Source organism: Pteropus medius, unplaced genomic scaffold (genome assembly GCF_902729225.1).
Source record: "Pteropus medius unplaced genomic scaffold, Ma_sr-lr_union100, whole genome shotgun sequence".
NCBI classification, from domain to species: Eukaryota; Metazoa; Chordata; class Mammalia; order Chiroptera; family Pteropodidae; genus Pteropus; species Pteropus medius.
This window is the reverse complement of record NW_024356397.1, coordinates 540,892-552,054: the sequence shown is the minus strand read 5'-3', so window position 1 is coordinate 552,054 and position 11,163 is coordinate 540,892. Positions and strand designations below refer to the sequence as shown.

At 49.6% G+C, this 11,163-nt stretch overlaps 2 protein-coding genes across 5 annotated transcripts; one reads left to right on the top strand and one right to left on the bottom strand.

Annotated features, from left to right (window-relative positions):
• Window positions 1–201: 201 nt before the first annotated feature.
• Window positions 202–5,239, top strand: LOC120602236 (uncharacterized). Of its 4 annotated transcripts, XM_039862267.1 has the most exons (4): window positions 202–1,066; window positions 1,931–2,007; window positions 3,089–3,157; window positions 4,357–5,239. In XM_039862267.1, the coding sequence occupies exons 1-4, from the start codon at window positions 647–649 to the stop codon at window positions 4,454–4,456; spliced, it is 666 nt and encodes a 221-aa protein (XP_039718201.1). In that variant the 5' UTR covers window positions 202–646; the 3' UTR covers window positions 4,457–5,239. The 4 variants fall into 4 exon arrangements, 1 of the variants encoding a protein (XP_039718201.1); XR_005652667.1 differs by lacking the exon at window positions 3,089–3,157; XR_005652669.1 differs by lacking the exon at window positions 4,357–5,239 and having other exon boundaries at window positions 2,974–3,789.
• Window positions 5,240–8,173: 2,934 nt separating this feature from the next.
• GPR84 (G protein-coupled receptor 84) lies at window positions 8,174–10,801 on the bottom strand. The gene is given in 3 exon segments (XM_039862266.1): window positions 8,174–9,160; window positions 9,163–9,987; window positions 10,465–10,801. Coding segments are annotated over 2 exon segments (1,191 nt in total). The 5' UTR covers window positions 9,980–9,987; window positions 10,465–10,801; the 3' UTR covers window positions 8,174–8,786.
• Window positions 10,802–11,163: the final 362 nt, after the last annotated feature.

Below are 11,163 nucleotides of genomic sequence, written 5' to 3'. Positions count from 1 at the left end.
CCACTCCTGCAATCCTGCATTGCAGATTAGGGTACAGGGGGCTGGATGAGGACTGGGTTTCCCTGTCTTTGCTTGTCTGTGTTGAGAAAAGCAGTGCCAAGCCTTACCATTCTAATTTTCCTACTCATCACTCAGCATTGACCCTGGGCAAGAGGCATGTCAATGTGAGAATTGCAGGCGTGGGGGGGGGAGCGGGGAGTGCTGCTGATTACTGATGGTGTAGAGAATAGAGTTCTATCCAGTTCTCAAATTTAGAATTCTCTGAGCTTATTTCCCCAGCCTGGCCTGGTTTGAACTTGTCCTGCCCTCTCTGTTTCTCACTAGGAATGCTGCAACTCTGGTGCCCTGGCCTACCCAGTCCTCTGGCCAACAGTTTTCTTTCAGGACTATGAGCAAACCCATCCCCAGCACTGACTGAAGTAGAGACTAGGGAGTAGGATCTGATTATCTCCCTCCCGTGGTCTCTGTCTGACTGTGGGCCTCTGTCTCTGTAAGCCCTTCCCTCTTCCCTAGGGGACCTAAGAAGCCCCTCCTTCCTACTCCCCCTTCCTCTTCTTTGGCTGGGAAAGTGACTGCAGCCTGAATGGTGCCAGACACCTGCCTGCCAGATGTGGCCATTCTCCATTTTTCTCTCCCCCCTCCTTAAATGTCTATCCTTTTCCCTACCCCACTGAGCTCAGACAGAGAGAGCCCCCCACAGGGTGATTTAGTGCTACAGCCCTCTTCCTCAAGTGCCCCCCTTCCAGTTCCTCTCCCTCTCCCTGGTACCCATGCCCCCCCTTTATTTCCACCATGTCCTGCAGAGGCCTTCCTGGTACTCCCACCCTGGGGAGCTGGCTTGTGTAAGCCCCAGCTCCTGGACTGGAGAATGAATGGGTGGGGCAGAAGTGATTGGCCTCTGATTCACCCATGGGAGAGTACATCAGCAGGGTTGAGGATAGTGGCAGGGCAGCCAGAGCTGATGTCATTCTCGCTGGTGGGGAGGGGAAATGGTCAGGGAGGAGGTGAGTTGGGAGGGAACCAGCACTCCAAGACTGCAGAGAAGAGGTCTGTGAGATCTTCCCAGGTAGGCGAGAGAGCTCAGAATTGTGGCTGCCTGGTGGAAATCGAATCTTTGTTTTTCCGGCTGGGTTTCCAGATCTTGTCTTTGGATCTGTGTCTCAATAGGACTCAGTAAATGCCCCTCAGCTCCTCCTCTTTAGACTGACCCAAAACATACACTTAAAGGGACCTCTTAGTCCTTACCCCTCTCTCTTTAGCATCTTTTCTCTATCAGTCTTTCTTCCTTTCCATTTCACCTCTCCTTCCGTAGTTGAGCTTTCCTGGTCACCTGGCATCCTCCACCAATTTCTACCCCATATCATAACACAATGATTCTAGACTTTCCACCAAAGCAGGGGCTCATTCAGAGCCTCTTTTCTCCTTCCTATCCCTCTTTGAAACCTGACTGCCCCACTGGGCCAGACAGAGGTCTCTGGGGTGGCAGTGAAGCAGGGCAATGGCTTGGCCTGAGTTCAGAGGCAGGACAGATGGAGAGTCCAAGGGCGGAGGAGTAGGACAGGAAGATGGAAAGAGAAGCCCAATGACAGAAAGTAACACAAAAAAGCAGGGCTAAGAGTTAGCAGAAAGCCAGCAGAAACTGGGAGAGTGAGGGAAACCCACACAAAGAGCAGCGAGGCTGAGAGCTAAGAAAAAGAATGGAACGATGAAGACAGGAAAGTCACAGCAAAAAAAGGCAGCTGGGGAGGGGCCAGGCAAGGGGCAGGCTGGCTCTCCTGGGCTCCCTCATGCTGATGGGCCATAAATCTTGTGTGTGTGCATGTGTGTTTATCTGTCCATCTACGAGCATTCGCACACTGCACATATGTAGGAATCTGTGGTGGGGATAGGGATGATTCCCACAATATTCTTATTCCCCAATTTCTTTCAGGAGCCTCCTTGTTTGAGTCACCCCACACCAACCCCTCATCTCTCAGTATTCCTGATGCTCCAGGGGCCATTCCCAAGGTATTTCTACATCTCAGGAATCCTGTCTCTCTCACTTGGAATGCAGACCTGCTGGAATGTGCAGTCAGGATCTGTAGAATCAAGGGGCCCCATCCCCTCACTGCCTACCCCCTATGCCTGCTCACCAGCTGCTCCTGTCCATCTTCTCCTCCCACTCTCCTTGCGTCTCTCCCTCCTCCACATGACCCCTCCTCCAGCCTCTGACCCCTAGCCGCCTGGGGCCTGGGTTGGAGGGGGAGACAAAGACAGGATTTATCACCAGGATAGAGAAGTACCAGGGCCCAGGGCCGAGGGCAATGGCTGACCTCCCTGGAAAGGGAGGGAGTTCTTGGCCAGATGCTGGGAGGCTGGAAGCCTGGGTTCCAATGGCTTCTCCTTTTCCCAGTCCAACCTTACTCTCTTCCTTGTCCTTGAAAACTTAGGAACAGAGAGAGAAGGGCCTTGAGCTGATTTTAAGCCTTTGAAGGAAAATCTAGGAGGAGGGAAGAGATGAGATTGATGTCTTAGGGGCATTCTCTTATGATACTGAGGAGGATCTGGAAACCAGGGAGCAATCAGGCACCAATTGTTTCTAGGACTAAAAAGGAGTTCAGGTTTAGCACTGCAACAGATGAGATGGAGAGGGATTTCTTCTAATATAAAGTAACTTCTCAAGACCCTGATTGCCAGTAAAGAGGGAGCTAAAGGTGATTATGAGTCCTGAAAATTGGGAGGTACAGTATCACCTGGAAGTAAGGGAAGAAATGGAATTCTCCAAGGGTTACTAGCTCTAGCCCCTCTGAGGTGGCCTTCCCTGAGGTCACCAACTGCCTCTTGAGAGGTGTGAGGAGCATTTGGATCCTGCCTTTACAGTAAATAGACTATTGGTCTGAAATTGTCTCTACTCAGCAGGCAGGGTGTGTGCTCAGAGAGGGAATGGCTTGATCCAGGAGTTTCCGAGAAACCAGACCATACATCTTTTTTTAGTGGACAGCTCCTGCAGCTTCCTTAGCTGTCCTTGGAGGCCCACCAACCCCGCCAACATCTCAGTGTGTCAGAGGCCTCCACAAACCCAGCTCTGAAGTTTTCACACCCCTTTCAGCAACTGGCAACCAATATCCTGCTTCCTGCCTTCACTGTCCTGGGAGAAGGCTGCTACAGTTACCTCCAAGTAAGAAGAGGGTGGAGGGAAAAGAAACTGAGGCACCTGGGAGGGAGCTTCCAGCCTACCAGCCTCTTACCGCAATCCCACCAACCCATTCCCATCTGGGTATGGTCAGGGAGACCTTGTTGTGGTTTCCTTTTAAACTCTACAAGCTGAAACCATTCCTTCATTTCCTGGTGCAAAGCCCAAAACTGGAAATTTTAGTGGGAAGGGGTTATAGATTGGGGGGAAGAGATTGGAGAAGGACAAAAGAATTGGGGAGAGGGGGCGGCACAGGGTAAGGAAAAATAGGAAAAGGGAGAAGAGAGCATTCCGTTTTTCCTCACTCCCCCTTCCCCCAGTTGAGAAGGCAGATTTACAGCCTTGGTTTGGGGGTGGGGGTGAGCATAAGGAAGACAGATCTGCAGTTCTGCCCTCTGAGTGTCTGGGTACTTAGCTTTAACTCCCCCATTAGCATCAATCCCCATCTTGCTGCCCATCTGTCTTCTGACATCAGCTCCTTCCCCTTTCTGTAGCCCAGGCTTTCTGACCCTAAGTGGCTCTTAAAGGGCCAGTCTAGACCCCTCTCTCCCTCCCTTCTCCCACTCCAGGCAGCACAGTCTGAGGGGTGTGTGCGCCTGTGCACAAGCATGTGTGCTGTGGCCATCCTTGCTAAGGCCGTAGTGGATGGAGAGCATAGTGTGTGCAGGGGCAGCTCTTCCCCAGGTCTCTCTGTTCTCTTTAGACTCCTTTTTCATCATGGACCCATCTTTGTTCATTACCTACTCAAACCCAGAGCAAGCCCTCTGACTGGGCTGGGAGTCACAGACAATGGCTCCTGGAACTAAGGGCTGGAGAAGCCATGTGGATCTCTGGACAGATCCCCTCCTTCCCTCATTTCCTGGAGGCCCAGGGCAAGGGGTATTAAGAACTACTGGCTGTTTTTAATTCTCAGCAAGCAGTGGGGGTGGACAGGTTGGGGACTGAGATTCCGAGATGCCCTAAGCTCTACATTCCTAGCCTCCTTTTCCAGAGGCCCAGGCTGTGCTCTGTGTGTGTGGAGGGGGGGTGGGGGTGGGATTTTAAATCTTTTTGCCCTATGAGAGAGGTGACATGCCAGATAAACCTGTCTCTGAATTTCCTGGCTCCTCTGCCCTATTCCTTGGCAACTGAGTTTAGGGGGGCAGAGGGGAAACTGGCTTCTCATTTCTCTCCATCTTCTGCAGAAATGCTGTAACTGCACTCCAGGAGCCATATGAATGCCAGGATGTTCGGAAAGTTCTTCTCCCATCTGCCTTCAACCCTTTCTGCTGCAAAGATCTGTAGTCCTGAGGGGCTCTTCAGGATAGCTAAACCCCTTTCCTGATATCTGAAACTCATTCCCCACCTCCCTCAATGCTCCCTTCTCTGGCTCAGGATGAGAGGGAATTAGTGGATGGGAGGCCTTGGGAAAGTGGCCATGCTAAAAATAGGAGCCCCCAGCTGCACACCACCCCCCATGGCCACTTATTTATCACCTTCCAAACCTCATTCTCAAAGAAGCATAAATATTCCTAATTCCTGAAGGCCAGCCCTGAACTCATAAATTTAACTGGGGAGGTGGGCAAGGGGGAGGAGTGATGTGTAGGGAATGGGGAGCTTACTACGGCCTTGAGGAAGTAGAACATCTCCTGTGGGAGGTGCCTGACTTTTCCTCTTGCAGACACCTATCTTCATTGAGAGGAGGAGTAGGAGTTGTTTATCTCAATAGTTCCTCTGGGGGGTTAGTCTTTTCTCACTACCCAGCCCCCCCTCCCGCCCCCGACAAATAAAAACCAACCTTAGTTCTATCTTCTCTATTAGTTCTCTGTCCTCCCTCCCTCTTTCTTCACTATTACCTTCCCGTTCTCCTTTCCTGCTCCTCTCTTTCCCCTCTCTATTGTGCCTTTCTCTATGTCTTTGCTCCTTTATCTCCCGTTTGCCCCAAGAATGCTCACTGGTGGTGCAAGCCGCTGCAGCCATTTACCCTGAAATAACCCGTAGATTACAGTCCTCACCTTACCCCTAAATTTTGCTTTTATTATTTTCGCATGGCTCTAGTATATTGATAGTCTTTGGAAACAAATGACATCATTCTATTTATAGCATTGTTTTTAGTAGGGCTATTTCCATTTACAAAATATAGTAATTCTCGATCGCTGAAAACGTCAAATCCTAGAAAATGTAACACTCCTACGTGTGATGTTAAATTAATGCTCGCAGCGAGCTGCACTTTTTTTTTCTAAGCAGGAAAAGGGTTAAGTCTCTCCCTTTTCAGAGCCATTGTCTGAAGAGGAAATTTCCCATCTTCCTCTGAATAGTGATGTTTGAAAAATCTCTCTCAGTTACCGAATCTCCCCGCTTCAGCCCATTTGCCTCCTCAAATGTGCCCTTTCTTTTCAGGCTCTCCTTTCTTCTCCTCAGATCCCCTCTTTTCTCTTAGTCTTTTCTCCTCAGCTTTCCTTTTTTTTTTTTTTCCCACCAATCACCCTTTCATCACCCTCAGTTTCCCCCTTTGCTGTTTTCAGTTGGTACTCTTCCTCTCCTGGTCAAATCCCCTGCTTGGACTTTCTACCCCTATGTTTCAGATTCCTCCTTGGGTTTCTCAGGCTACCTTTTGTTTTCCTCCCCACCACCACCACCACCCCCCACCCATTTTCCCCTACACTGGATGAAGGGAGAGGAGGCTGAAGAGTACTCTGATGGGGACACGGTTCTTTTGAGGAAGGGGGAGAAAGGAAAAAGCAGAGGAGGAGACAGCCCAGCACTTGGCCAGGAGGAGGCAAACCTCTTCCCAGCTGCTCCCCCCTTCCCCAAAACCACTGAGCCTCAAATCAGGCCCAGCAAGTTTGTGTGGTAGTGACTAAACAATCCATTTCATCCAGCTTCAGCCAACTGAAACTGACGTTAAATCAAGATCTGTATGTTGTGCAAATGAAGGCCTAGGGCTGACCACAAATCCCTCACAGAGACAGCAAAGAAGGAGAGAGAGTGCAGGAAACGACAAGAGCAGGCAGGAGGAGGCTGAGGCAGGCGCACCAGACAGGCTGGGAGGCAGGAGGCAGGCAGGAGAACCAGGGGGCAGGAGGCTGGGCCATTTTTCAAGGAGAGGGAGCCAGGGGTAGGAGGGAGAGAAGGAGTTTAGGAGAAAAAAGGCGATAACAGAGGTACAAGAGATGTAGACAGCCTACAGGAGAGACAGACAGATGGAGAGAGACAAAGAGAAGCCTTGAGAGATAGCGTCAGAAAGTCACTGATAGAGCTCGGGCTCGGGCGGGAGACTAACAAGATAAAGGGACAAGGAGACAGACAGTGACTCACATTCAGGAGGGCCCCCAAATGCACATACTTCCCCGAGACACGCGTGGGCGCCGCATCATGAGGGACTTCATGCATGGATACACGCACGCCATGCACACCCGCAAGAGAGAGAGAAAGCCTGAGAGAATCTTCTGCCTCTTTCCTCTCATTCAGTCTTAATCGAAATTAGGGGCGGGGGGCGGCGGGGGGATGTGTGGGCTGTGGCGGGTGAGAGAGGAGGGGTTGCTTTCTTGCTAAGTATTATCCTCTCTAGTCTCAGACTCCAGGGTTTCCTGTTGTGTCCCCAGACTCATTTTTTTTCTAGCGATTGATAATTGGGAAGTCCCTCCTGAAGTCTAACCTCAATCCCTATTGCTGCTCATTTCCCCTTGCTAAAGCTTTTGAATTGCCTTCAAGGAATATGAAAAGTAAACCCCTTTACAACCCTTTAGAGAATTATCAACTTTCAGAATCTTAGAAGCTCTGAGCAGGAAAGACTTCTAGGGATCATCTGGTCACTCAATTCTAGTTTTAGAAAGGCTGATATCCTGTAGTGGTAGACATGTGGGCTGGTACTGAGGTCAGACTCTGTTCTCAAATCACAGTCATACCACTTACTAGCCCTTCGACTTTAGACAAATTGCATAAGCCAAATTGTGCTTCAATTTTTTTTTTATTTGTAAGCAAGAGATTATAATAGATACCTCATTGTAAATTATGTGGAGTTTACACAAAGTAATATATTTACAGGATTTAGGACAGCACTGGGGCACATAAGCATGCACCCCACCCTCATCTTTGTACAGATAAAACCTGAGGCCCAGAGTGGTCCAGGGCCCTGCTCAGGTTCAGAGCTAATTATGAGTACATTGACAGAAACCTTGGTTTCTACACTCCTGGGATGATTTTCTTTATTGGTCCTTTATTGTTCACCCCACTTGTCTGGGCCCCTGCCTCAGTAGCCTATACTTGATTCAGTTTAGACTGTTGTAATTTTTGTAGAAGAAGGACACTTCAGAAGCACATGTTCTGAATTAGGAGGCAGGATTCCTGAGCCCCAGAAGTGTTGAATGTGAGGGTATAGATCTGTCCATCCCCACTATATTTTTGTCCTTGTATGAATCTCTCCAGATTTCACTTTGTTCTTTCAAAGCACGGACTTGGGGGCAAAGAGGGGACGGCATGTAGCCAGAGCAGCATCACTCTCAACATGACTCACATTCCACCCCCAGTGTCAGCACAGCACCAAACCTGCTCCACCACCCTAACCAAGTAGACAATAAATATCTCATGAGTAATAAATGTCTAATTGTTCATTTTTCTTTCTAAGTTTGAGGAAAAGAGAAGGGTGCAGATCCCTGGGTCTCCACCCTTGCTTGAACGGAGAGGAGGGGTGTCTCTGGACTCTCAGTCCCTCAGACACCTGTCTTCAACGGGGAAACCAGAAAGGAAACACAGAGGACCAGCGTCACCTGGTGGCCACAGGTGCTTTAAGTTTGTGTGTGCTGCATGTGCAACAGTGACAGGATGTTAGTCAGGCTGGGGGAAGGGAATGGTACGATCTCCCCTCAGCTGGCCCCTGAGCCCTCCTAACTAGAGTCTGTGTTCTGCTTTTATAACCCAGGATGACAAGAGCAAGTCTGAGGAAACTGAGGGGTCAAGTGATTTAGCTCCAACCAGCATGACCCTGCTAAGGCAGCTAGAATGCCTGTGTACGTACATTGCCTCAGCTAAACTCTATTCCATTCTCACAGATCGAGTCCTCTCCGGTGAACATTCTCTTTGGATAAGGCAAGGGCTAGGGGCTGGCCTCACTGAAGTGGCTATCAAAGCTGGATTAAAAAAAAATGTTTTGAGCTGAAAAATACCTGTTTGCAGGGATGGGAGGATCCTGGCAGCAATAGTTTGGGGTAGGGGTCATTTCTGAGAAGTTAAACAAAAAGCAGGCTAATCCTCTTAAACTCATATGTTTTATACCTGGAAACTCCTCATCCGAAGGCTATGTCCCAGGCCAACTGCTTTCCGTCCATGCTCTGACCTGGGTCCCCCAAAACTCTCCACTATTAGGTTCCACCTGCAAACTAACCCTGGCCTATTTCCTTCTTCCCCAAAGACCACACCTGAGCATTAAAAGGATGGAATTCATTTATTAATAATTAATAATGCACCTTGGACAGCCTAAAACATTGAGTAAGGGATGGATATGCCTAATTTGGGGTTTGGGGAGAGGTTGTCTATGAAAATGTCCACAGGTCTTACTTTCATCTACTCCTATACCAGCTGGCCACTATAATTCTGGAGAAAACAGTCCCAGATGCTGGTGAGTGGCAACGTAGTTCTAATGGAACCTACGGAAACTCTGGAGTCTATGGAAACTCTGAGGCCCTCGTTTTAGGAGGGAGCCATAGGCTTGGTGGAATTGGCAGTTCATGACTGCATAGAGCACAGAGTTGATGCAACCACTGAGCCAGGTGAAGTTGGCAGCAAGCATATGGACAACCCGGGGAGCCTGGACCCTGGCATCTAAGAAAGAGATGTAACTCAGGACAAAGCAGAGGAACACATCAAAACACATCAGAGTCACCTTCCCAAACTCTGATGGAGAGTCTTGAGTTTTTTGGGCTCTTATTTTTGGCCTGGCCTTGGCAGGTGCTTCTGGAGGGCTTTTCTCTGCCGTCTGCTTAGCTACCTTGCTGTTGCTCTGGTCCCCATTTCTGATGAGTCTTTTTTCAGGGTCTGTGTGGTGGCAGCACTGACTGGTTCAGATGAAATCCTCTCACTGGCCCCTCCTGTTGCTATCCCACTGTCCAGCTCCTGGAAGTGACCAGGCATGGCCTCATCTGTCCTAGCCACATGTGTGGAGCAGACACTTGCCTAGTGCAGCTTGTACTGATCCAGCACCTGTGCTGCTCACTTCACCTGGTGGTGGATGAGGCAACAGAAGATGTCTACACTGCTGAGCCCAAGCACAAAGTAGATGCCCGTGAGGATGGTGGCGTAGGGCCGGCCTTGGATTCGGTCAAAGCTGTAGGTACAGACTACAGGCACCAAGTTATAGATAGGCCAGAGCGGGGCAAAGCTAGCCAAACCCACCACCCAGGTGCCCACCAGTGCCAGCACTATCCTCCTGACACTGAACACTTGGGGAAAGAGCTTAGGGTAGGCAATGAGGAGGTAGTGTCCCAGGACGATGAGGCAGAGGGTAAGGATGGAGACAGAGTTGGATGCAAAGAGGAGGAGCCCAAAAACCCTGCAGAAGGTGGCACCAGTTCTCCAGTGCAGGTGAAGGTAGGTGTCCATGGAGAAGGGCTGAAAAATGGTGCCGTAGAGCAGATCAGCCACTTTGAGGTTGGCAATGAGAAGGTTGAAGCGGGTACAGAGCTTGGGCTGGATGGCCAAGGCCAGCAGGGTGAGCACGTTGCCCATGGTGCCTGTCACAGCCACCCCCCTCCCCCAGGTAACTGCAACATAACAATAGCCCAGCACAGACTCATGGTAGCGGGAAAAGTTGGCATCAGAGGTGTTCCACATGACAGAGGCTGAAGGAGGGGGTGGGTAGAAGGAGAAGAGGGAGTCAGAACTTGACTTTGAACTTAGATCTCTTGAACAACTCTGGGCTCTTGGACACCTGAACTGCTCCAGGAGCTCACCAGCCTCCCAAACCATCTCCAGGCCTCTTCATCCCAAGATCTCCAGTCCTCTCCATAGGTTCTCTTAGTTCTTTCCTATTCTCAAAAATTTCCCCAAATTCTTATCTAATTATCTCCTAGTCTCTGTCCACTCCAAACTCCAGGTCTCATTCAATATCTACCCACATGCCACACCCCAGTGCCCTCTAACCTTTTGAATTTCTTCCCTGCCCCCTAAGACCACCCAGGAGTTCCTCTCTGTATTTAGGATATTGCTATAGTCCCTATTCACTACACATACACACGCCTCAGTTTTTTTCTGTTTTTATTACCTGGGAGATGAGGAGACAGAGAAAGTAAAAGTACACCCACCACAAGATCACTCACCTGAGTCTCCCAGCCTTCAATTCTCTCTCCAGTGGAAGAAGAAATCCAACTAACTCAAAAGGCAGTCCTTTCTGGTGGGCAGTCAAGCTCCAAACAGGAGGTACCCTGTTTTCATGTTGCCTATTATGCTAAACTGAAAGAATAAGAAATTCTCTAGTTACCCAAGCTCAGCCACTTCCTTCCCTGCCTCCAGTCCTACTTGTTCTGCATTGGCTAGTGAAATCTGGGCTTCTCTGTTGAAATTCCCCTGTTACTTACTCCAGAGCCATATTCTCTCTCCCTTTCTCCTTCCTGAAAACCAAGCTCTGTTCCCTTCCTGTCTTTGCATGGCAGAACACCTATAAGATCATTGCCAAGAACTGTTGAGACATAGAGATAGAGCATTAGAACATCTGAGCCACTTCCCAAGGGGCCAAAGGACAAGACCGAGGATCAACTCTAGGCACTCCAGAAGCCTTGGCTTTTTTGAGGGGGGCAGCGGGGGGGCGGGGGGCGGCGGGGAGCACTGCCTTCCCTCTCTCCAGGATTTGGAGACGGTTCAAGTCAGAGGGTCCCATGTAATATCCTAGCACATCTGAAAAAGGAGTCAGATGAAGAAAGGTGGGAAATGAAGCAGCCAGGATTCTGGCCTCACTCCCCACAAGTTTCAATCGTTCATCCATTCATTCAACAAATACGTATTACATGTTAGGGATACAA